Source organism: Xenopus tropicalis, chromosome 10 (genome assembly GCF_000004195.4).
Source record: "Xenopus tropicalis strain Nigerian chromosome 10, UCB_Xtro_10.0, whole genome shotgun sequence".
Lineage (NCBI taxonomy): Eukaryota > Metazoa > Chordata > Amphibia > Anura > Pipidae > Xenopus > Xenopus tropicalis.
In genome coordinates this window covers 10,471,021-10,497,499 of record NC_030686.2, presented here as the reverse complement: position 1 = coordinate 10,497,499, position 26,479 = coordinate 10,471,021, and the positions used below count along the sequence as shown (strand labels likewise).

Here is a 26,479-nt window from a genome sequence, read left to right as displayed (position 1 = left end):
AATCTCTCCTCCAACCAACCAGGTGCATGAATCAGCTGGTTTCGGTGTTATTGGTTCAAAAGTCAGAACCACCAGTGCAGAGAATAGCAAGGGACAGGCAGTTACTTCTTTTATTGTTCACATTTTTTTGGGAAGGTTTATATCCCCTTGAAAATGTTTAGTGCACATCCTTTTGGGGGATTTCTATCCAAAATGACTTTCTGGATCCTGTTCCACAATAAGATCCCATTAACATGACAGCAGCACTGTGTGTGGATGGGAGAAATTTCGTTTATTAAAAAAAAAAATGACATCCCATCGGTGCCACTCGCTCCTTGGAGCTCCTGGTTGTAATTAGGTGAGCAGTGATGCCATCAATCATCTCCAGCTAATTAGCGTTGCTATAAATAGTGCACTGGATGAGAATAGTTCCTTTAAACTCTGTGTCTCCCTTGTCACCCTTCCAGTATGCCAACTTATACCCACAGGGCATAACCCACAAGATTTGCCCACGGAGGGATTAACTACTGTATTTCTGCTTTTTTTTTTTACATTGAAATTCAACATTTACTGAATAAAGTGGAGTGAAAGTTCTGCAAGCTGAGCGGCACACAGGGCACTCTGATTGGGTGGCCTCAGGGACTGCTGTGCCAGTGATTAGCCAATGGCCAGTGTAACCATGTAATGGTTTAAGGTGGCTCTCTCTAAAGCCTATCTGAAGCTGGGGTCCTAAGTGAAGCTCTCAGATGGTCAGAGAGATAAGGGGTTGGTTTACCTTTACATTAACTTTTAGTATGTTATAGAATGTCCTATTCCTAGCAACTTTGCAATTGGTCGTCATTATTTTTTTATAGTTTTCAAATTATCTTGCTTCTACTTCTACATCTTTCCAGCTTTTAAATGGGGGTCACTGACCCCAACAGCCAAAAATCTATTGCTCTGTGAGGCTACTATTTTATTGTTACTTTTTATTCTCTATATTTATATTCAGCCCCTCTGCTATTCATATTCCAGTCTCTCATTCAAACCCCTGCCTGGTTGCTAAGGTAATTCAATAATATAATATTGGTGTGTATTATTGTTACTGTTACTTATTATTACTTATTTTTCTATGCAGGCCCTCTCCTATTCATATTCCCAACTCTCATTGAAACTACTGCGTGGTTGCTAAAGTAAACAAAACCCTAGCAACCGGATAGCTGCTGAAATTCCAAACTAGAGAGCTGCTGAACAAAAAAGCTAAATTACTGAAAAATGAAGACCAAAAGCAAATTGCCTCAGAATATCACTGTCTACATCATACAAAAATGTATTTAAAAGGTGAACAACCCCTTTAAGAAATCAATGAACCAAAAATATGCAACCTTGGAAGGGTGTTGTGCAAGTAGTGGCAGCAGGGGCCGTGGGGTGATGGCTGGGGGTTTTGGGGGAGGATCGGGTGCCAGGCCAAGGAGTATGGGCCCTCAGTGTCAGGTTCTCTGGTACAGTAGAGTAGTATTTGTGCAGTTCTTCTTGCTCCGGCTCTGCACCAGAGAACCCAAGGGCTCATTCTCTCCACAATTAGTTGTAGATAGACTCTTCTAAATGTAGGTATCATACAGACCTATATTAGAAATAGGAAGGGCTGATGGGAATCAGGCCTGGACTGGGAGTCAAAATAGGCCCTGGCCTTTCAAGTACCCAGAGGCGCAAACAGCCCCCCAGCCCAATAAATAGTGACTGTCTGTGGCACCTTACAGCGCCCCTGGCATTCCCAGTACCCAGAGGCGCAAACAGCCCCCAGCCCAATAAATAGTGACTGTCTGTGGCACCTTACAGCCCCCCTGGCATTCCCAGTACCCAGAGGCACAAACAGCCCCCCCCCCCCAGCCCAATAAATAGTGACTGTCTATGGCACCTTACAGCCCCCCTGGCATTCCCAGTACCCAGAGGCACAAACAGCCCCCCAGCCCAATAAATAGTGACTGTCTGTGGCACCTTACAGCCCCCCTGGCATTCCCAGTACCCAGAGGCACAAACAGCCCCCCAGCAGCCCAATAAATAGTGACTGTCTGTGGCATCTTACAGCCCCCCTGGCATTCCCAGTACCCAGAGGCACAAACAGCCCCCCCCCAGCCCAATAAATAGTGACTGTCTGTGGCACCTTACAGCCCCCCTGGCATTCCCAGTACCCAGAGACACAAACAGCCCCCCCAGCCCAATAAATAGTGACTGTCTGTTGCACCTTACAGCCCCCCTGGCATTCCCAGTACCCAGAGGCACAAACAGCCCCCCAGCCCAATAAATAGCGACTGTCTGTGGCACCTTACAGCAGCCCCTCTGGTATTTGCCAGAACCCACAGATTCTTGGCTGGAGCCCACCAGGGTCGGGCTGGAGTGTCTGGGGCCCACTTGGACTGCACCTGGGGCCCCCCCACCCCAGACACAATATCAAATCCCCTCCCCCCACCGCCTACTGCACTCCCTCCTTGTGGCCACAATAGGGGGAGATGCGCCAGCGGCTGCAGTAAGTGGGGGGATCAGGCCTGGGTCTACAGGTTTTTTCCTGGTGCCCCACCGGCCCAGTCCGACCCTGGAGCCCACTGGGAGATTCTCTGGTACAACTCTGATAAAACATTCTGACCCTGAAACGGTCTACTGTAAAACAATGGTTACAATTTGTAAATTAAACTCTCCCTATATACAAGGCAGAAGGGTAGATAAAGGAAAGCATAATTTTAGGGGGGTCCTTAGGAATGGTATTTTAATCTGAGCCCACCAGTGACTTTAGCAATACGGCAGCAAGTGACATACGTCCCTAAGCACAAAAAATGAACTTTACTGTATTGTGTGTAATTAAGTACAGATGTACCGAGAGCTAGATGCTTAGACTTGCACTTTATATGGAACCGTGCCCTGAGATATGATACAAATCAGATCTGTCCACATGATCTTTCCCTCCACCCTGCCATTATTGGGGGCATTTGAGGTTATCTTTTATTGTATATCTGGCAAAGCTGCTCTATAGAGGCTTTCTGTTCTGGAGTTTTAAGGGGAACTCCGGTTTCCAAACACAACACAGAACCCCCTAATATCCCTATCCCTGTAATCTGTTCCTTCAAACAGTAGGAATAAATACCATTTTTACATGCTGAAATCCAGCTGCAAAACAGTTCTTCTCTTTCTGCATCATTTGACATCCTGGCAAGGGAGGAGGGACTAAAACACTGATGTTATAAACTTCTCCGCATGTTACAGACAGCATGCAGGAACTACATAACCCACAATGCATTGCAATGTAATGTTCTGTTCCTTATTGACATCACCAGAGCCGCCATCAGGGGGGCACAGTTGTCCCGGGCGTTTAAAGGGGGCCCGGCCGTGCTAGAGTTTTTTTTAGCTCGGGCCCCCTTCAATCAACTCCGGGCTCTGTTAGAATAGAATAGAATATATCTTTATTGTCATTGTGACATAGTAAACAACAAGATTTTAAAAAGAAGCAAGTAACAACTCAAAGCAGTGGCATGTTACTGTCATCGCTGGCGTCCACTGTTATGTCCCGTGCTCTCCGCTACATGTGCGCTTTTATAAGTTTGCGCTCTGTGCGTACTGATGTCACATGCACGGGGCGCAACCCTATAAAAGCGCACATGTAGCGGAGAGCTCGGGACGTAGTGTAAGATGCAACTGAAGCCAGAGTTGACGCAGGGGAGGAGACGCAGGAGGAGCCGGAGGATGCAGAAGGATGCTGGCGGCGGCGGGGGGAGAGGACTGGAGGATGCTTGGGGGGGCCCTGGGGGAAGGTGGAGGATACTTGGGGGGCCCTGGGGGAAGGAGAAGGATGCTTGGGGGGGCCCTGGGGGAAGGAGGAGGATGCTTGGGGGGGCCCTGAAAGAAGCAGCAGGATGCTGGGGGGGGAGCTGGAGAATGCTTGGGGGGGCCCTGTAAGAAGCAGGAGGATGCTGGGGGGGGGAGCGGGAAGAAGCAGTAAGGAAGCAGCAGAGAGCGTGCCATTGTATGGGGACACTGGGGGAGGAGCAACAGAAGCAACAGGAAATGTGCGAAGTGGTTAAAAACAGAATTTTGACATAAACAAGGGCAGAAAAGGGAACTGGGTTGGTTTCAATGAGTGAGAAGCAGTAATGAAACTGAGGATATGTAGCATGAAACAGTGGGAAAAAATGGAGAATGGGGGGGGGGGCTGTTTCTAGAGACAAGGAGATATCTGATAGATATTTATTAGCTAAATCTGGGCTAGGTCCCTCTGTTTGCACGAAGGTGCCGGAGGTGTTAAGTGTTGCATGCTGGGAGCTACAGCGCAGGTATGAATCTAGGCCATACTGACAGGTAGCTTGCCAAAATTAAATACTTTATTCCCTGGTGTATAGTAGGGCACTGAATGGGCCGGTCAGGGTTGGAAAGCTCTAGAGTATAGAACTGTTCCCTAAAAAATGGATTCGATTAATCAAGGAATGCAAGCAAGTGCCTTGTCTTACCCAACGCAGCAATGATATATCTACGGGGCATTTATTTCACACACACACATACACACACATACACACATACACACAAATACACCCACACACACACACACATACACACACACATATTTATCTATGTGGCCAATTCCAAGTTTCCATCTAAACTGTGTGCTGGTACAGGTATGGGATCCCTTATCCGGAAACCTGTTATCAAGAAAGTTCAGAATTACAGAAAGGCCATCTCCCATAGACTCCATTATAAGCAAATAATTCTAATTTTTAAAAATGATTCCCTTTTCTCTGTAATAATAAAACAGTACCTGTACTTGATCCCACCTAAGATATAATTACCCCTTATTGGGGGCAGAACAGCCCTATTGGGTTTATTTAATGGTTAAATGATTCCCTTTTCTCTGTAATAATAAAACAGTACCTGTACTTGATCCCAACTAAGATATAATTACCCCTTATTGGAGCAGAACAGCCCTATTGGGTTTATTTAATGGTTAAATGATTCCCTTTTTCTCTGTAATAATAAAACAGTACCTGTACTTGATCCCAACTAAGATATAATTACCCCTTATTGGGGGCAGAACAGCCCTATTGGGTTTATTTAATGGTTAAATGATTCCCTTTTTCTCTGTAATAATAAAACAGTACCTGTACTTGATCCCAACTAAGATATAATTACCCCTTATTGGGGGCAGAACAGCCCTATTGGGTTTATTTAATGGTTAAAAGATTCCCTTTTCTCTGTAATAATAAAACAGTACCTGTACTTGATCCCAACTAAGATATAATTACCCCTTATTGGGGCAGAACAGCCCTATTGGGTTTATTTCATGGTTAAATGATTCCCTTTTCTCTGTAATAATAAAACAGTACCTGTACTTGATCCCAACTAAGATATAATTACCCCTTATTGGGGGCAGAACAGCCCTATTGGGTTTATTTCATGGTTAAATGATTCCCTTTTCTCTGTAATAATAAAACAGTACCTGTACTTGATCCCAACTAAGATATAATTACCCCTTATTGGGGGCAGAACAGCCCTATTGGGTTTATTTCATGGTTAAATAATTCCCTTTTCTCTGTAATAATAAAACAGTACCTGTACTTGATCCCAACTAAGATATAATTACCCCTTATTGGGGCAGAACAGCCCTATTGGGTTTATTTCATGGTTAAATGATTCCCTTTTCTCTGTAATAATAAAACTGTACCTGTACTTGATCCCAACTAAGATATAATTACCCCTTATTGGGGGCAGAACAGCCCTATTGGGTTTATTTCATGGTTAAATAATTCCCTTTTCTCTGTAATAATAAAACAGTACCTGTACTTGATCCCAACTAAGATATAATTACCCCTTATTGGGGCAGAACAGCCCTATTGGGTTTATTTCATGGTTAAATGATTCCCTTTTCTCTGTAATAATAAAACTGTACCTGTACTTGATCCCAACTAAGATATAATTACCCCTTATTGGGGTATTATATATATTATTATATATATATATTATTATTCCCATACCTGTACAGTATGTGTGCCTACAGGAAAATGACAGTTAAAAAGATTAGAACTGGAATTCTAAGCAACTTTCCAATTTCACAACTGTCAAACAGAACTGTTAGATGTAAATGGAATTTCTATTGAAAGCACTATCCGTCTGTCTGTCGTTTCCTATGCTCTGCACAGGTGGTTCTGACTATTGAAACAATTTAGGAAACGTCAGCAGGCCTGTAACGAAGCACGTACCACTGACCTCTGGGATGTTGGTTTTTAAGAGAAAGAATAAGCAGTGGTGAAGGGATCAGACAGATTCTTCTTTCAATAACACTTTTTTAATGACTTTAAAGGGGTGGCTCACCTTTAAGTTATTTTTTAGCATGTTATGAAATGGCCAAATCTAAGCAACATTATTGGTCTTCTTTATTTATCTTTTATATGATTTGCCTGCTTCTCCCAACTCTTTGCAGCTTTCAGATGTAGATCTCTGACCCCAGCAGCCAAAAAATACCTTTGCTCTTCTTATTTTATATAACTGAATCTTCTTACCAGGTTCTATCCCAGTCTCTCATTCAAACCACCCCCTGGTTGCTAAGGCAGTTTGGAACACAGCAACCAGATAGCTGCTGAAATTCCACACTGGAGAGCTGCTGAACAAAAAGTGAAATAACTGAAAACGATAAATAATGAAAAATGAAGACCAATTGCAAGTTGTCTCAGAAGGTGAATAACCTCTTTTAAAACCGCTGATGAGAAACCTAGAAGCAATGCACTAAATTACTGCTATGATCAAGGCCTACAAGGATCAGGGCCGGAACTAGGGGTAGGCAGAAGAGGCAGCTGCCTAGGGCGCAACAACTGGGGGGGGGGCAGACAGGAGCCTCTCCTGCCTACCCCTAGCTCCTTTTTCATTGCCCCCGCCGCTTGTCATTACGCGGTGGGGAAAATGAAGTATCGCGTAGCCGCTGCCGCTGCCGCTGCCGGAAAAGGTGCAGGGGCGAGGTGGCCAACTGGATTGCCTAGGGCGCCCGGTCAGCTTGGCCCGCCCCTGACAAGGATCCTGTAGTGCACCCACAATTTGCTAACAAGTAACCCATTTAGCAGACATGAGAATCCAAAGCATCTCATATAACAAAGGCAAAAGTGCCGAGGGGTAGTCTATACCTGGGGCAAATCTTCCCACCTTCACAGCTGGGCTACAGCATCTCCCCATAGGGGCGCAGACAATCTCTCAGCTTAATAGAATGCTATAGAGTAAAATTGCAAGGGGCTCTATCCTTACTGGGGGTCCGAACCCCAAACTACTTTACTATTCTGTATGTTACTAGTGATCCAAAATGTTCCTTATGTATGGGACCCCTGAGGCAAAAGTGTTTTTTTAACGCAAACCCTTTCCCTAGCCAGGGGCAGTTTACGGCAGGACAGAGAAGTGTTCCCTTTAGAAACAAGACTATATAAAATATACATTAACGTTTCTCTCTAAGGACTCGGCGCCCACTCAGCACTGTCAGTCTGCCAAAGGTTGAGGATGTTTTAACTTTATAACTATTGGTACCCTTGCTGTAGTGTGGAGGATCACAGAGGGGATTATAGTAATTATATGGTGGTTTTCTGCTCTCCAGGATAAACCACTTCTTTCTTCAGCCCACGTGTTGGGGAAGCAAAAGCCAAATAAGAACAAATATGCTTGTGCCCCCGTATGCCCGCAGGCAGTTGCACAACTACGCTGGCAGTTGGATGCAGCTGGCTGTAGCTGACCACTCTGATTCATACACACAATTGATGTTTACAGCCATGTATGATATACAGTATTATATACAGTGACATATACATATATCAAGAGAGGCAGAAAATGCAAGGGAATGGGCAACGGTAACAGGGACTTACCTGCTTTGAGTAAGGGGTCCCAGATTCTGTCTGTCCCCTCTGAGAGTGAGTAAACTGACAGAAGGACGCACAGCCAAAGCATGATCCCCTAACAAAGGAGCCAAGAGACACTTCTCCAACTACAAATCACTTCTGCACCCCCTTCTGCTAAAGGCAGCCTCCTCTTCTCAGCATCCTCCCTTTGGGGGGGCAGGCAAAGGGCTGTTTCAGAAAGGGTGCTATATGCTCTCTGTTCCCTCCCTGTGCATCTGAAGGAGGTGAACCCAGCAAAGTGTGGGATGTACTGTTTGTAAGAAAGCAACTAGATTTGTCCAAGCCACACTGTGTTGGTGACAGCGCTGCCATCTAGTGGCTATCCTTGTTATTACACCCACTCTCCTTCCTTCAGTGTTAACCCTCATTTCCAGCTGCAATTTATGTATTATAAATGTGGCCATACACGGGCAGATTTCAGCTGCCGATTCAGGTCCCTCAGACTGATTTGGCAGCTTATCTAGGCACCCTCCTCTGGCCGACCTGACTGACATAGGGCCTAAGATTGGCCAGATATTGATCAGACAGGTTTGATTTTCCCACCAGAACGGCTCGTTGATGCAGTCTTTGGTTCGACGGTGCCTATGCCCGTCATTTTAATTGGATCACTTGGCTCTAGGGATAAATGATAGAATTAGCCCAATATCATCCACCTCAGGTGGGCATATCGGGAGAAGATCCACTCATTAGGCAACCTCGCCAAACAAGCAGATCTTAAGGTGGCCATACGCGGCTGATTTTAGCTGCCAGTATCGTCCCCTGATGAGCCCACCCAACCGATATCTGGCCTAAAATTGGGCAGATTTCAATTGGGCAGGTTTGATTTTTCTGTCAGATCGGGGACTGCATCGTCTTGTTCATGTGGTCCCCGATCCAACAGCCCCTATGCCTGCCATTTTAATTCAGTCCTTTGGCCCTAGTGTCAAATGATCGAATTAGCACAATATCGCCCACCCGTAGGTGGGCATATCGAGAGAAGATCCACTTGTTTGGCAATCTCACCACACGAGCGGATCTTACTGTGTATGGCCACCTTTACAGTGTATGGCCACCTTTACAGTGTATGGCCACCTTTACTGTGTATGGCCACCTTTACTGTGTATGGGCACCTTTACTATGTATGGCCACCTTTACTGTGTATGGGCACCTTTACTGTGTATGGGCACCTTTACTGTGTATGGGCACCTTTACTATGTATGGCCACCTTTACTGTGTATGGGCACCTTTACTATGTATGGCCACCTTTACTGTGTATGGCCACCTTTACTGTGTATGGGCACCTTTACTGTGTATGGCCACCTTTACTGTGTATGGGCACCTTTACTGTGTATGGGCACCTTTACTATGTATGGCCACCTTTACTGTGTATGGCCACCTTTACTGTGTATGGGCACCTTTACTGTGTATGGCCACCTTTACTGTGTATGGCCACCTTTACTGTGTATGGCCACCTTTACTGTGTATGGCCACCTTTACTGTGTATGGCCACCTTAACAAACATAGATAACAGATGTGATTTCTTTAACGATGATGAAGTGTTCATCTGCAGCCTTTATCATCTACTGGTTTAAAACAGGTGACTCCCAGTTCTCCACTGGTCCAGTCCAACCCTGGCCCCAGTATCAAAGGGGAAAACACAACAAACTCTCAGAGATGTATAACGCTCCAAAAATACAATGAAATAAAAAAAGCCTTAATTAATCCATCATCTAAAACATACCAGCCCTGCGCTTCTTGGCCTTACGCGTTTCGTGCTCCTTTGGCACTTAATCATTGACTGCCTATGGGGGCACAAAATGAGTAAGGCCAAGAAGCGCAGGGCTGGTATGTTTTAGATGATGGATTAATTAAGACTTTTTTATTTTACTGCATTTTTGGAGCGTTATACATTTTTGAGAGTTTGATAAAGCCAGGCAGGACAGATTTATTGCCCAAAGGCACAGACACATGCAGTCGATAAACAGGCAGAAAAGGAGGCAGGCAGTAGGTACACGGTTTCCTTCGCCCCACACAACACAGAAACCCCTAATATCCCTATCACTGTAATCTGTTCCTTCCAACAGTAGGAATAAATACCATTTTTATATGCTGAAATCCAGCTACAAAACTGTTCTTCTCTTTCTGCATCATTTGTAATCCTGGCAGGGGAGGAGGGACTAAAACACTGATGTTACAAACTGTAACAACTTCTCCCCAGCTTACAGACAGCATGCAGGAACTACATAACCCACAATGCATTGCACTGGGATGTTCCTTTCCTTACTGACATCATGTGTGCAGCAGGGGATTGTGGGATTGGGAGGAGGCAGGCTGAGGGACAGGCGCTACTGTTACAGTTTATTTGAGTCACAAAGTAGTCAGCCAGATCAGCAGGGGAACAGGGGGGCGGGGCTTAGGGACCGGGGGGCGGGAACTGTTCCAAACCAGATTATTACATTAAAAATCATGAAAAGGCTGCATATTATTTAATTGATGTCTATTACAAAGTTGCTTGAAATAGTTTACTTTTAAAAAGCTCAAGTTGTGTTTGGGTGGAGTTCCCCTTCAAATTGCATGCAACTGCCATTATTAGCATTTCCTTCTCATTCGTTAGCTCAGATGCAGCTGGTTTCCCAATAATACAATATCCCAGAAAACCTATACAACAATATCACAGAGGGGATTGTCTTCAGGTAAACAATGTGTTTTTGCTCTGACTGCCGTATGCCTTAATGAGTTTCACGGGATCAATTTCCCTTCATGCTGCATTGTTTTAAGGGGAGATTTGTAGCTCTGTGAGGCGGGGACTAAATGCTCCATTCACTTGTATGGAAAGTGCCTGCAGGAACAGGTGCCCTCACTTACCTGCCAGTCAGCGGAGCTATAATCACCTGTATGCTGTTGTCCCTAAACCTCAAGCAGAACAGTGTGCAAAGTGGGATTTTCAGATGCCAGTTGCCATAAACTGCCTTCTCCGCCCCCCCCAGAGTGTTGCTCTGAAGAACCAAGGAAGATGGAACTATTTTATTATTACAGAGAAAAGGGAATCATTTAACCATGAAATAAACCCAGTAGGGCTGTTCTGCCCCCAATAAGGGGTAATTATATCTTAGTTGGGATCAAGTACAGGTACTGTTTTATTATTACAGAGAAAAGGGAATCATTTAACCATTAAATAAACCCAATAGGGCTGTTCTGCCCCAATAAGGGGTAATTATATCTTAGTTGGGATCAAGTACAGGTACTGTTTTATTATTACAGAGAAAAGGGAATCATTTAACCATTAAATAAACCCAATAGGGCTGTTCTGCCCCCAATAAGGGGTAATTATATCTTAGTTGGGATCAAGTACAGGTACTGTTTTATTATTACAGAGAAAAGGGAATCATTTAACCATGAAATAAACCCAATAGGGCTGTTCTGCCCCCAATAAGGGGTAATTATATCTTAGTTGGGATCAAGTACAGGTACTGTTTTATTATTACAGAGAAAAGGGAATCATTTAACCATGAAAAAAACCCAATAGGGCTGTTCTGCCCCCAATAAGGGGTAATTATATCTTAGTTGGGATCAAGTACAGGTACTGTTTTATTATTACAGAGAAAAGGGAATCATTTAACCATTAAATAAACCCAATAGGGCTGTTCTGCCCCCAATAAGGGGTAATTATATCTTCGGCCATTTGAAAGGATCCAGAAACTGGCAGGGTTGGGCAGGGGGTGTGGTCATGGGCACAATGGGTGTGGTCAAGATGCACCTGTAATGTAAAACCTCCATAGACTGCTTATGGTTAGAATCAGACTGGCAGGAGAATGTAGAGGTAGATGCAGACAGTGCCATATATGTTACACACTTATGTCCTGCATATTTCTATATTGTCATTTTGGAGTGCAGAGACCTGTGTGCCCATGAATACAGTGCTGCCTGCACTGAACAGCACTGTATTCATGAATGGTGGGTAGGCATATAGGCAACAGCCCTCCTGCTCTCTCTCGCCCCCTTAGCACCCGAACACTTGCATCCAGGCTCACAGTAAATGACTCATATCTTTGTATGTTAACTTAAATAAGCCTGGGTTTAACTTAAGCCTGGGACTAAAGTAACATCGAAAACATTATTTTCTTGCCCACGTTTGGGAACAACCTATTCTCTATTCCTCTGTATCCTATTGGCAAGCAGGGGAGTCTATTGGTGCGGAGTGTGGGGTTAATGTAGATTTTCCTATTCACTGATCTCCTCAGCCTGCTGTGCAGTGAGCGTTGCTATGTAATTATATATAACTTTTTTCTTCTGTTAATAGCTTTGAATAATGAGAGCATGATTTGTGACATAAGGAGATGGTCTGTAGCACACAGCGTGCCCACGCTGCCACCAGAATCCTGCTACATACCACGTACGTGCCACGCTTCACCTCTGCCTGAGCTCTTCCATTAGATATATACCCCCCCCCGTGTGTGAATGGATTAGCCTTACATTGCACTGATATGCTCTCTACAGCCACATTAACAACAGGGACAGGATTACAGGGCAGTTTCAATAAAAAACAGCCATTTCATTACATTTGGGCAAGGGCAGAAGGGATGATTTTAGCTATGTTGCCCGCTGCATTTTTAGTAGCCCCAAACCGCCACTATTACCACCTCTCCCCCATAATAAAGCCCTAGCATCAGCTATTGGCTGGTAATTTCAGTTAGGGTTGCCATCTGTCCAGTTTTGACCGGTTTTCAGAAGGGCGGTCAAAATTTCCAAATTAGGAAAACTGGGCAGGACTGAGATTAGCGCCATAGCCCTGCCCAGTTACATCACTGCCCCGCCTCTTCCCCATCCCCATGACATCACAGCCCCGCCTCTTCCCCTGCCCTGGTGACGTCACTGTCTGCCCCCTGCCCAGCAAAAAAAGCCAGCAGAGGTGGCAACCCTAGTTGTATTTGCCCCACTTGCCCTAATAAACATGGCAGGTAACATGCATGAAACCAGCTCTGACATCATTGCCCTTATACAATCACTAAGGTCATTTCTGATTGGTTGCTATGAGTTACAAAACCAGGGCCTAGTTTTGCTTTTGCACAAAATCCTAGCTGCAGTGTATGGCATTACTGATATCAAGGTTTATTTGTTCATATTAAATAGTGTTGTACTACCAAGAGGGGTGGGGGTTAATTCACTTATTGGAAAAGTTATAAGATAAGCTTCATCTCATAAATAATGTTTCCAAAATTAGTTAAAATATTATCAATAAATTCTGTACTGTTTCCCCCTCAGCCATCTGACTGTATTCACGTAGGAGTCCGAGTTTGATTGACAGGTAGGCCAGATACATTGGTGTGGGCTCACTTTGTCTCGGCAATAGGGGGTCATTTATTAAAAGTGGGGCGGGGTTCAAAATTTAACATGTTTTTGTACTTTGCACTCTGCTCTTCACCCTGATCTGTGCTAAATATGAGCACAATTTGGCATCTTTTTGTCAGTTTGCGCCCTGACCTGATAGGAAACTGACACCTGCCTTTGCCTGTGTGACTCCGGAGCTGTGTTTGGCTACTCCCCTCCTACTGTGCTTCTGGCAGGGACTGTTAGGACACTACTCACTTGAAACAGAGACAGGGACCATAGCCGATCTATAGGGAGCACCAATAAAGGCACCATTTTTCAACAATTGTTTTGACTGGGGCAAATAAGACCAGATTGGCAGCTTATCTGCCCATGTATGGGGCCCTCCAACAGGATTCAAGACAAAATACAGATCAGCGCCACAGGCTACGGAAAAAAAACAAATAACAGAACCTAGCGCAATATTGTTAGCACTCAGTACAAACACCAGGGTGTTACAACGCAATTCTGTGTGTGTCCAGAACCATAGAAAGTCTATACTATAAAGTGCAGTAGTGGTTATTGCCAAGTGTTATTGTGCTTCCTCTAGGCATAAAGTGATACAAAACAAGCACTTCTGAGCGCATATCGGTCACTTTCTCCAGTGTTATGATGAGAAAGTGACTTTTTAAAAATAAAGGCAAATTACACTGTGGGCGCTGCCCCTGCTTTTTAATGTCTATACGGAGAAAAGGAGTCGGTACTGATATTCTGTTTTGAAATCAGGAATCTTGTAAATTGCTAACCCCACAGGAGAGTGGAGAAGCCGCATTCTGAGTTTTGTTGTTTGGAGAGAGCGCTATAGCACTTTGCTTTATTTTATTTTTTGAAGAAAGCTCTATGGCACCTTGTTTTGTATCATTTTATGCCTAGAGGAAGCACAATAATACTTGGCAATAATCACTACTGCACTTTAAAAACACACAGAAAAATCTGCAAATAGACTTTCTATGGTTCTGGACACACACAGAATTGCGTTGTAACACCCTGGTGTTTGTACTGAGTGTTAACAATATTGCGCTAGGTTCTGTTATTTGGTTTTTTTTCCATAGCCTGTGGCGCTGATCTGTATTTTGTCTTGAATCCTGTTGGAGGGCCCCATACATGGGCAGATAAGCTGGCAATCTGGCGCTGATCTGTATTTTGTCTTGAGTTTGTGATCCAGTGGAGGAACTGTGAAACTGCAAACTGCATTCTGAGGGTTTACTTTTCCTTTAATCTTGCAAATTTTTTTTTTTATTTTTGCATTTCAAATTTTGGTATACATCCAGCAACAGGACTGCAGGACAGATATCTGGCCACAAATTGGATATTGGTAAGGGAAGTTTAAAAAGGAGCATATTGGCTAGTTGCTATGGTCCTTGCCCCATGGCCTGTATATTGTCATTGTGATCTTCCCAAATGTCCCAATTCTCACTACAATACCCACAGTCCCAGGCCCGGACTGGCAATCTGTGGGTTCTGGCAAATGCCAGAGGGGCTGCTGTAAGGTGCCATAGTCACTATTTATTGGGCTGGGGGGGCTGTTTGTGCCTCTGGGTACTGGGAATGCCAGGGGGGCTGTAAGGTGCCATAGACAGTCACTATTTATTGGGCTGGGGGGGGCTTGTTTGTGCCTCTGGGTACTGGGAATGCCAGGGGGCTGTAAGGTGCCACAGACAGTCACTATTTATTGGGCTGGGGGGGCTGTTTGTGCTCTGGGTACTGGGAATGCCAGGGGGGCTGTAAGGTGCCACAGACAGTCACTATTTATTGGGCTGGGGGGGCTGTTTGTGCCTCTGGGTACTGGGAATGCCAGGGGGGCTGTAAGGTGCCACAGACAGTCACTATTTATTGGGCTGGGGGGCTGTTTGTGCCTCTGGGTACTGGGAATGCCAGGGGGGGCTGTAAGGTGCCACAGACAGTCACTATTTATTGGGCTGGGGGCTGTTTGTGCTCTGGGTACTGGGAATGCCAGGGGGGCTGCTGTAAGGTGCCAACAGACAGTCACTATTTATTGGGCTGGGGGGCTGTTTTTGCCTCTGGGTACTGGGAATGCCAGGGGGGCTGTAAGGTGCCATAGACAGTCACTATTTATTGGGCTGGGGGGGCTGTTTGTGCCTCTGGGTACTGGGAATGCCAGGGGGGCTGTAAGGTGCCACAGACAGTCACTATTTATTGGGCTGGGGGGGCTGTTTGTGCCTCTGGGTACTGGGGATGCCAGGGGGGCTGTAAGGTGCTCCAGACAGTCACTATTTATTGGGCTGGGGGCTGTTTGTGCTTCTGGTACTGGGAATGCCAGGGGGGGCTGTAAGGTGCCACAGACAGTCCTATTTATTGGGCTGGGGGGGCTGTTTGTGCTTCTGGGTACTGGGAATGCCAGGGGGGCTGTAAGGTGCCACAGACAGTCACTATTTATTGGGCTGGGGGGGGCTGTTTGTGCCTCTGGGTACTGGGAATGCCAGGGGGGCTGTAAGGTGCCACAGACAGTCACTATTTATTGGGCTGGGGGGGGCTGTTTGTGCCTCTGGGTACTGGGAATGCCAGGGCCTATTTTGATTCCCAGGCCAGACCTGTGCAGTCAGCAGCGGTATAATCTCTGTACATATCACTTCTGTAAATTGATGAGATGTGGATATTGCACTTCCCTGACACTGGAGGGTCAACAGCGAGGGGGAGAGGCAGGGTAAACATTGTGTTAGCAGCTCATTAGTGGAACAAGCAGGAGCAAACTAAGCGAGGAGACAGACAAACCTAATCCCATGTACAAACAGGCCTAGGGATATGTGCTTAATCCCTCTCTGCCAGAGATATCAGCACACCCTTGTATTGCACAGGATCACCCCATAAAAACTAGTGGAACATCTGGATAGTACATAGCAAACAGGTATCTAGCCCGGCCGGACTGGCAATCTGTGGGGCTGCTGTAAGGGTGAAGACACACGGAGCTACTAGTAGCAGCTACTTTTTCACGGCTACTAAACTCCAGAAAATTATCTGCCATAGACAATACTGAGAATTGCCTCTGCTAAAGCACACGTAGAGACAATTATCAGTAAATGATCAGCATTGTCTATTTTAGTAGCCACAACAAGTAGCTGCTACTAGTAGCCCCATGTGTCTTCACTCTAAGGGCTCTGGTACACGGGGAGATTAGTCGCCCGCGGCAAAACTCCCTGCTCGCGGGCGACTAATCTCCCCGAGTTGCCTTCCCTCTGCCATCCCACCGGCGAACATGTAAGTCGCCGGCGGGATGGCAGACGCGGCGGCGCGATTTCGCGCAAATCGCCGAAAAAGACTCGCGAGGCTTTTTCGGCGATTTCCCGAAATCGCCTCGCCGCGTCTGCCATCCCGCCGGCGACTTACATGTTCGCCGGTGGGATGGCAGAGGGAAGGCAACTCGGGGAGATTAGTCGCCCGCGAGCAGGGAGTTTTGCCGCGGGCGACTAATCTCCCCGTGTACCAGAGCCCTTAGATGCCACAGACAGTTGCTATTTATTGGGCTGCTGGGGGGCTGTTTGGGCCTCTGTGTACTTAAATGAGTCTATTTTGACTCCCAGCCCAGACCTGTATCTAGTGCTTTGTATAAACAGCGAGTCTTGCATGCAGGGAGCTGTACATGAACACAACTAGGCACCTTATTGAATGTAATAAATCTGCACTGATGGAGACCAGGCCCAGATACTGCAATGGACAATGCAGGAGTACTACGTACAGTATTAAGCAAGACTTGCTCGACCTTAACATTTATTATGGATTTCTAAATCTTTTCAGGGCCCACGCATTCTTTTACACAATCATATTAGATCATTCTGAATTTTCTTAGAGATGGCTGGCACTGCTCTAAACCTCCACATTGCCACATTGCATAGCTATTCAGCTTGTCTCTGCCATAGACACCTGCACAGGGGATGCCTGTATAGATGCACAGGTGTATCCAACACACACCTGTTCCCTTCCATGGGCACTTACACAGCTGCACATCTAAACCTTGCTATAGACAACTGTGCGCCTAAACCTTCTCTAATAAGCAGGGTCGGAATGGGCCCATTGGTAGGCAGGAAAAAACCCGCTGAGCCACAGCCCTTGTAGGCCCCAGGGCCCCCGGCTATCCAGGTCCACTGCCTCTGCACGTCTACCCCATCTCAGCTCAGTGTCGGACTGAGAACCCAGGGGCCCACCAGAAAACCTTACACCCTAGGTCCACTTTCCAAACTATATTTCCTCCTTTCCCCACCCAACCTCTTTATTCTCCCAGTCCCTTTTATTTACATGCTAGCATCTATTCTTCCATCTATTTCTACTCTTCCTTCCCATTCAGAAATAGGGAATGGCCAAATGGTCAGGAGCAGGAGGGCCCACTTACACCTGGGCCCCCCGGGAGTTTTCCTGGTATCCTGGTGGGCCAGTCCGACACTGTCTCAGCTGCAAGGAGGAGGTACGGTACATGGAGGGGAGGAGATGTCATAACTGGGGTGGGGGTCCCCAGACAGCAGTCCCAAAGAACAACAGCAGCTTGAAGGCGTATGTGCTATTGTCTTCAGGTTATACTTGGGAGTAGGGTTACTTAATTTCTATTTAAAGGAAATCTATACTCCCAGAATGAATACGGCACCTACCCCTATTTATGTGCTCTGCGTGTAAGCCTTAGGTGCCATTCCCATGTCTCTACTGGAGCAGCACGTGGCTATTTTTTGGGTCATATTGCTCAGGCCTACGAGGCTTTGAAAAGAAGAGTCATTACCAGTCCATCAGTTCAGAAGTGTAATACAGGTATGGGACCTGTTATCCAGAATGCTCGGGACCTGGGGTTTTCTAAATAAGGGATCTTTCCATAATTTGGATTCCCATACCTTAAATCTCCTAAAAAAATAATGTAAAGGTGGCCATACATGGGCAGATTTCAGCTGGCGATACTGGCCCTTCAGACTGATTCAGCAGCTTATCTGCCCATGTATGGGCACCCCAATGGGTCTACCCGGCCGATATCTGACCTAAAATTTGCCAGATCTCGATTGGGCAGGTTTGATTTTCAATCTGATCGGGGACCACATTGTCTTGTTGATGCGACCCTTGGACCGACGGCACCTTTGCCTGCCATTGTAATTGCCCACTATTGTATTTAACCTGGCATCACCTACCTTAGGTGGGCATATCGTGAGGTTGCAAAGTCATCAAACAACCGAATCTTCCTGTGTATGGCCACCTTAAGTCCTAAATAAACCCAATAGGATTGTTTTGGCTCCAATAAGGGGTAATTATATCTTAGTTGGGATCAAGTACAGGTACTGTTTTATTATTACAGAGAAAAGGGGATCATTTAACCATTAAATAAACCCAATAGGGCTGTTCTGCCCCCAATAAGGGGTAATTATATCTTAGTTGGGATCAAGTACAGGTACTGTTTTATTATTACAGAGAAAAGGGAATCATTTAACCATGAAATAAACCCAATAGGGCTGTTCTGCCCCCAATAAGGGGTAATTATATCTTAGTTGGGATCAAGTACAGGTACTGTTTTATTATTACAGAGAAAAGGGAATCATTTAACCATTAAATAAACCCAATAGGGCTGTTCTGCCCCCAATAAGGGGTAATTATATCTTAGTTGGGATCAAGTACAGGTACTGTTTTATTATTACAGAGAAAAGGGAATCATTTAACCATTAAATAAACCCAATAGGGCTGTTCTGCCCCCAATAAGGGGTAATTATATCTTAGTTGGGATCAAGTACAGGTACTGTTTTATTATTACAGAGAAAAGGGAATCATTTAACCATGAAATAAACCCAATAGGGCTGTTCTGCCCCCAATAAGGGTAATTATATCTTAGTTGGGATCAAGTACAGGTACTGTTTTATTATTACAGAGAAAAGGGAATCATTTAACCATTAAATAAACCCAATAGGGCTGTTCTGCCCCCAATAAGGGGTAATTATATCTTAGTTGGGATCAAGTACAGGTACTGTTTTATTATTACAGAGAAAAAGCAAATCATTTTTAAAAATTGAATTGTTTGCTTAAAATGGAGTCTATGGGAGAAGGGCTTTCTGTAATTCAGAGCTATCTGGATAACAGATCCCATACTTGTTTTGGGACAAGTATTTTTTTTTCATTCACTCCAAACCTCAAACCTCACTTTATATAGATCAGTTAGAGTTATTCAGAATGATGCAGTAGGACAGTGCCATTAAGCTAATCACCAGAATTGGGCACAATGGATAACAGGAGATGATTTCTTTACCATTCATGGCAGCCATCATATTAGTATGGGACTTAGTAGATAGGCTAAAAGACAAAGCAAAAGCTATTAATGGGAAAGTGCTCTATTTACCAAACGCCTATAATACAGGCCTGAACCCCCCACCGAGTTTGCTGTTCAGTGTTTATATTATACACACGGCCCAGTGGGATCTCGTCTCCAGGAGGGTCTGACGAGATGTATCACTCAATTAATGATCCCATCACTAATTAGCCATGATGCTGGGAGGGGGGCTGCTCACACATCGCTCAGCTTCCTGCAGACCAACTGCTGGGGGGGCTGTGTGTGTGTCCATAGCCGAACACACTTATTGATACGCATCGCCCTCTCTAAATAGAAAGCTTTCAGGAAGGCACAATTGTGGAAATGCAGAAATTTCCACATTCGCCTCCTTATATATATTCATGACCTCAGGTCCAAATGGAGATACGTGAAGTTAATTTAGAGGATACCCCCCCCCCCAACAATGTAGGTCTCTATAAAAATATATTGCATAAACAAGATCATATGTAAAACCCTGCTTCATCTAAATAAACCAGTTTCATAAAAATATACTTTTTTAGTAGTATAGGTATGGGATCCCTTATCCGGAAACCCATTATCCAGATAGTTCGGAATTACGGAAAGGTCATCTCCCATAGACTCCATTATAAGCAAATAATCCTAATTTTTAAAAATGATTTCCTTTTTTCTCTGTAATAATAAAACAGTACCTGTACTTGATCCCAACTAAGATATAATTACCCCTTATTGGGGGAGAACAGCCCTATTGGGTTTATTTCATGGTTAAATGATTCCCTTTTCTCTGTAATAATAAAACAGTACCTGTAGTTGATCCCAACTAAGATATAATTACCCCTTATTGGGGCAGAACAGCCCTATTGGGTTTATTTAATGGTTAAATGATTCCCTTTTCTCTGTAATAATAAAACAGTACCTGTACTTGATCCCAACTAAGATATAATTACCCCTTATTGGGGGCAGAACAGTCCTATTGGGTTTATTTAATGGTTAAATGATTCCCTTTTCTCTGTAATAATAAAACAGTACCTGTACTTGATCCCAACTAAGATATAATTACTGTATATACTCGAGTATAAGCCTAGTTTTTCAGCACCCAAAATGTGCTGAAAAAGTCACCCACGGCTTATACTCGAGTCGGGTGCCAAGGGTCCCTCCAATGGACCCTCTGTCCTTTGTGTGCAAATTAGGCCACCCACAACCAGACCCTCCAGTGCCTGTTGTTTTTGTTGACCCTCTTCTCCACTTACAGAGCTAGTTTCCTGTTTTTCTTTGAAATAAATATTTAAAAATATATACCCCTCTGATGCCTTAATTAATGTAATTTTATTGGTATTTATTTGATTATTGAAACTTAGCAGTAGCGACTGCATTTCCCACCCTAGGCTTATACTCGAGTCAATACGTTTTTCCAGTTTTCTTAGGTAAAATTAGGTACCTCGGCTTATATTCAGATCGGCTTATACTCGAGTATATACGGTACCCCTTATTGGGGGCAGAACAGCCCTATTGGGTTTATTTAATGGTTAAATTATTCCCTTTTCTCTGTAATAATAAAACAGTACCTGTACTTGATCCCAACTAAGATATAATTACCCCTTATTGGGGGCAGAACAGCCCTATTGGGTTTATTTAATGGTTAAATGATTCCCTTTTCTCTGTAATAATAAAACAGTACCTGTACTTGATCCCAACTAAGATATAATTACCCCTTATTGGGGGCAGAACAGCCCTATTGGGTTTATTTAATGGTTAAATGATTCCCTTTTCTCTGTAATAATAAAACAGTACCTGTACTTGATCCCAACTAAGATATAATTACCCCTTATTGGAGGCAAAATAAGCCTATAGAAGCCTATTGGGTTTATTCAATATTTAAAATTATATTTAGCAGGCTTAAGTTATGGTGATGCAAATTACGGGAAGATCCCTTAGCCGAAAAATCCCAGGTCCGAGCATTCTGGATAACAGGTCCCATACCTATATGTGCTATTGGGTAATCCTAAATAGAAAATTGCCATTTTAAGAATTAAGGGCCGCCCCCTGGAATCATAGGATTCACAGTGCACACAAACAAGCCAAGGCACACATACATGCTAGTCCCCATCAGCCAATGAATGGACAAAGTTCTGCCTTTTACTCCCACACTACTTCCTGTTACAGTTGGAGCTGCATTACTTCCTGTCAGCTGATCTCTGAAGGAGCACACAGCCCAGCACAAAATGGCGGCTCAAGGGAAAAGATGTAAAAGGGCAATATTTACTGATATATATTCCAGTTTGGCAAGAGGTCACTTAATATAATATAAACTATATGTTGGTTAAGTATTTATTAGGGGCGTATAGTTTTATCTTTAATATATGGCCACCCAGTCATCACCCAGTGGGACACCTGACAATATCTATCCATTCACATTACTTGGAATTACTGCCAACATTGTACACCTGGTAATCCTGGGTAATCACAAGAAAATGCAAAAGGCGGCGTTTTTAATGATTACCTGGGATCGCTGCATGTTATGTGTTTTACACAATTCCAAGCAAAGTCAGACTGGGCCAGCGGGGCACCGAGAAAACACCTGGTGAGCCCCAAGCCCTTGTGGGCCCCCAATGGCTCTCTTCCCCATCTTGGTGGCTGCAAGTGTGTGCTGCGCAGGGAAGGGGGGATAGCGTTGGAGTAACACCATGTGATTGGTGGGGGGCCGACAGGTGGCAGCGCCAGTGGGCCCCTGGAACCCCAGTCTGACACTGATTCCAAGTAATGTGAACAGGCAGGTATTGTTGGGCGAGAGAAGATTTCTCACTGGGTAATTCCCACCTAAGGGCAAAGGAGCAGAAAGCTGCAGTGGTTCAAACTCTCCCTATTCCCGTTACTGATACAGATAAAGAACTATTGGAAACATGCTGCCTCATTACAGGTAGCGGTGACAGGTGAACCTCATACGTGGGCAACAAAATGCCCCATCTGCCTGTGCCCTATTGCCCATGTACAAGCCCATATGCAGGGTTATTCAGCGCAGCTTGATTATATAAAACAAATATTTATGCTGTAATCCTGGTAATATTCATACTGTGTTTACATGCTACTCTATGTCTGGGCCCTGTATGAAACCTCCTGCTATTGTTCTTCTATACGAATGCGGCGCGGTTGCTCTGTAAATACTTATTACAAAGAGGGTGAATGGCACTCATGTATCCCCTGCAGGTTGCTGCGTAATTGGGTTTGTTTCTCTGTAGGGTGGGAGATTTTCCTGAGACTGAAAAGGGGGCAGGCGCAATTAGGTTAAGCTGATAAGTACTGATTGCCCCATTATGTAGGCAAACAGATAGCAGAGTGCAGTGTGTGGGGGGGTGGTCCCCCTGGTCCCATTATATAGAGCGGCGGCTCCTCTGTGTGAGTGTTACATCTCACTGGCACAATGAAGCTGTTGGTTTCCTTATTTTTCTCTCTCCTGCCCTGTGGACATGGCTACATCTGGGCTTGGATGCTGTCAATGCCCTATAATAATCCAGAGGATGCTGCTGGACTTTCCAGGATCTCCACCACCAAAGGACCCACAGTAAGTCCTTCCTGTTGCTATATCCCCCCTACAGAAGTATCTTATACTCCCAGCACAGACATGGCCACGTGTAACTCCAATTCAGTTCCAGAACAGTCTTTATATTCAAAGGTATAAGGTACCGGGGTCTTTACTGTTCCTGACCCATTGTCACTATGGGCTACCATCCAAATGGAGCACATTGCATTACTATGCCCACAGGATACTGAATACACATCAATTAATCAGTGCCTGAATGTATATAAATGCCAATTTATTGTGGCTGAATGTGTATTTCCTTTTTTGACATGTATATTACTTGCCTTGGGTTGGCTTGAGGGGCTCTGGGCCCTTTCTCTGCAAGCTTTAGTGTATTTAGAGTAATATTGGTTCTTAGTGCCCCCATGTAAAGCCCTATTTGCAGGAATGTGTAATGAATGTTTTTCAGGGTACACCCTCTCCCCTGTGCCCCAAAAGCCTCCATTGTATTAATGTGGGGTTGTCTCTGCTTACCATGGTACCTGGCAAGCAGTTCAGGAGATTGCCCTAAAAGTCAGTGGTGGAGAATATGGAAATTTGGAACTAGGTTTGAGCTATTAAAAACCCACCATCATAGTCCTTATATGTGCTTGTCTGAAAGGACAGGTATGGGATCCATTATCCAGAATTTTCTGGACTTGGGGTTTGCAGGATAAGGGCTTATTCTGTCATGTGGATCACTATAAAGTCTACCAAAATACATTTAAATATATAGAAACTCATACAGACAGTTGCCACCAATATGGATTTTTGCCGCTTAGTTACCATCAAGTGTAAGGAGCTGCTTTATTATTACAGTGAAAAGGGAATCATTTAACCATGAAATAAACCCAATAGGGCTGTTCTGCCCCCAATAAGGGGTAATTATATCTTAGTTGGGATCAAGTACAGGTACTGTTTTATTATTACAGAGAAAAGGGAATCATTTAACCATGAAATAAACCCAATAGGGCTGTTCTGCCCCCAATAAGGGGTAATTATATCTTAGTTGGGATCAAGTACAGGTACTGTTTTATTATTACAGAGAAAAGGGAATCATTTACCCATGAAATAAACCCAATAGGGCTGTTCTGCCCCCAATAAGGGGTAATTATATCTTAGTTGGGATCAAGTACAGGTACTGTTTTATTATTACAGAGAAAAGGGAATCATTTAAACATGAAATAAACCCAATAGGGCTGTTCTGCCCCCAATAAGGGGTAATTATATCTTAGTTGGGATCAAGTACAGGTACTGTTTTATTATTACAGAGAAAAGGGAATCATTTAACCATGAAATAAACCCAATAGGGCTGTTCTGCCCCCAATAAGGGGTAATTATATCTTAGTTGGGATCAAGTACAGGTACTGTTTTATTATTACAGAGAAAAGGGAATCATTTTTAAAAATTTGAATTATTTAAAACAAACTCAATCAGAGATAGCCTTCCTGTAATTTGGGGCTTTCTTGCTACTGGGTTTCCAAATAAGATACCTGTACATATAATACAGTTTTATTGTATAATTATATGTACTGTAGGATTGTCTAAAAACCGTTTCCTGTTTTTCCTGTAGGTGCAGTGCGATCATGACCGCAGCTGTGGGCGGGGCTTATTCTGCGACCGGCATTTCGGCCTGTGTGTCGCTCTGCGCCACGAAGGGCAATACTGTAGGAAGGATTCACAGTGTGTCCGGGGGCTAGGCTGCATGTATGGACGATGCCAGCGGATGATACCAGGCGGTCATGAGGGTAAGAAATTATAACATTCCTATTTCTAATACAGGACACAATATATTATTGGTTGCTATTGGTTACTGGACCAGGCAAAAAAAAAAAAAAACTGTCCAAATTGCTACATATCCCGCTATGTTGTAACAAGCAGGGGCATGTGTTCAAACTTCCTTACTTAAATGGAACGTTAGAAATGTAATGGTCCGTTGGTAGCGTTTCAATAGGGGAAACCTCGTCATATAGAGACGTGATGAGAAAGTAAAACAAATAAAGGAAGCTGGGTTTCCCCAGCAGTATATGTAATGGAGTGTTTATTGAGCAATGCCTTGGGATTGGGGGAATTTATGTACATATATAGTTAAATGTTGCTTCATATTCCTGTATCTGAGTATTAAAGGAAAACTATACCCCCAAACAATTTAGGTCACTATAAAATTATATTGCATAAACAGCTCATATGTGAAACCCTGCTTCATCTAAATATACCATTTTTATAAAAAAAAATATGATGGTATGTGCCATTGGGTAATCCTAAATTGAAAATTGCCATTTCAAGTACTAAGTGCCGCCCCCTGGGATCATATGATTCATGGTGCACACAAACAAGCCAAGGCACACATACATGCTAGGCCCCATCAGCCAATGAATGGACAGAGTTCTGCCTTTTACCCCCACACTACTTCCTGTTACAGTTAGAGCTGCATTACTTCCTGTCAGCTGATCTCTAAGGGAGCACACAGCCCAATACAAAATGGCGGCTCAAGGGAAATGCCATCATTACACCTAATTCACTTCTGGTTCAGCAATGCTCTTTACACGCCACGTTTATCCCTTGACTGCCCTCTATCCTAGGCTGACAGCTTTATATATATATATATCTATCCCAGTTTGATAAGATTCTTTAATATGCAACAACATGAAATAAACTATGTGTTGGGTAACTATTCATTTTTGGTTATATTTTTCCTTAACAACATATTTATTATAGTGTGTAAGCCAACATCATTGGCGATGTTGCCCATAGAAACCAACCAGCAGTTCAATTTAAACGGTCATCTACAAACGCAAAGATCTGATTGCCATGGTTGCCATGGGTCCATGCAGTTTTAAGTTATCTGGTGTCCCCTTTTTAGCCAACTTGGTTTGCCCTTCTGGCTGATCAGCTGTGGTACAGCTCCACTGGATCGAACCAAATCACTTGTTGTGGGGGGGTCCCACACATGAAGCTGCGATTTTATAATTTGCTTGGGAACTGTACATGACTAACTAAATGTTTTGCTCTTGTTAGGAGCCCGATGCCGGCAAGATAAGGATTGCTCCCCAAATATGTGCTGTGCCCGACACCACGGGGAGATGATCTGTAAGCGCAAACTCCCTCTTGGGGGTAGTTGCTATGTTCCCGAGGGGGGTCTCGCCTTCAGCATCAATCAGCTGTGCCCCTGTGAGGAGGGACTCATTTGCAGCTCTGTACATCCCCGGCGAGAGTAAGTAACCAGTAATACACACTCCCCCTAGCAGAGCAATATTCAGCTATGCACTGTACAATGAACAGATTCAAGGCCACACTAACCCTCTCTCCTTCTGTTTGTTTCTTCAGGAAAGAATTTGTTTATAGTCCTGGCTCGGACTGGAAGTGCTTGGCACCGTGACCCCCCCAACCCACCTAAACCTTGTAAATACGATGTATATAGCTGTAAAATAAAGATGTTTATTGTTA

At 44.3% G+C, this 26,479-nt stretch overlaps 2 protein-coding genes across 3 annotated transcripts in view; one reads left to right on the top strand and one right to left on the bottom strand.

Moving 5' to 3' along the window:
• The window catches only part of plxdc1 (plexin domain containing 1), a 49,106-nt gene extending 40,995 nt beyond the window's left edge, over positions 1-8,111 (bottom strand). Inside the window, exon 1 of one of the 2 annotated variants that reach the window (XM_012952930.2) lies at positions 7,836-8,111. In XM_012952930.2, coding sequence (XP_012808384.1) covers positions 7,836-7,917 — 82 coding nt within the window. In that variant the 5' untranslated portion in view covers positions 7,918-8,111. The remainder of the gene's footprint in view (positions 1-7,835) is intronic. The other variant, XM_004918671.3, reaches the window with a different exon arrangement.
• Positions 8,112-22,161: 14,050 nt separating this feature from the next.
• dkkx (dickkopf x) lies at positions 22,162-26,479 on the top strand. Its single transcript, XM_002940939.5, has 4 exons — positions 22,162-23,035; positions 24,606-24,780; positions 26,051-26,246; positions 26,360-26,479. Exons 1-4 carry the CDS (start codon positions 22,895-22,897, stop codon positions 26,409-26,411), a joined length of 564 nt encoding a protein of 187 aa, XP_002940985.2. The 5' UTR covers positions 22,162-22,894; the 3' UTR covers positions 26,412-26,479.

Coding starts and splice junctions, on each gene's coding strand:
- dkkx (XM_002940939.5), top strand. CDS start 22,895: ATGAAGCTGTTGGTTTCCTTATTTTTCTCTCTCCTGCCCTGTGGACAT. Junction 23,036..24,605: donor CCACCACCAAAGGACCCACA/GTAAGTCCTTCC, acceptor TTTTTCCTGTAG/GTGCAGTGCGATCATGACCG. Junction 24,781..26,050: donor GATACCAGGCGGTCATGAGG/GTAAGAAATTAT, acceptor TGCTCTTGTTAG/GAGCCCGATGCCGGCAAGAT.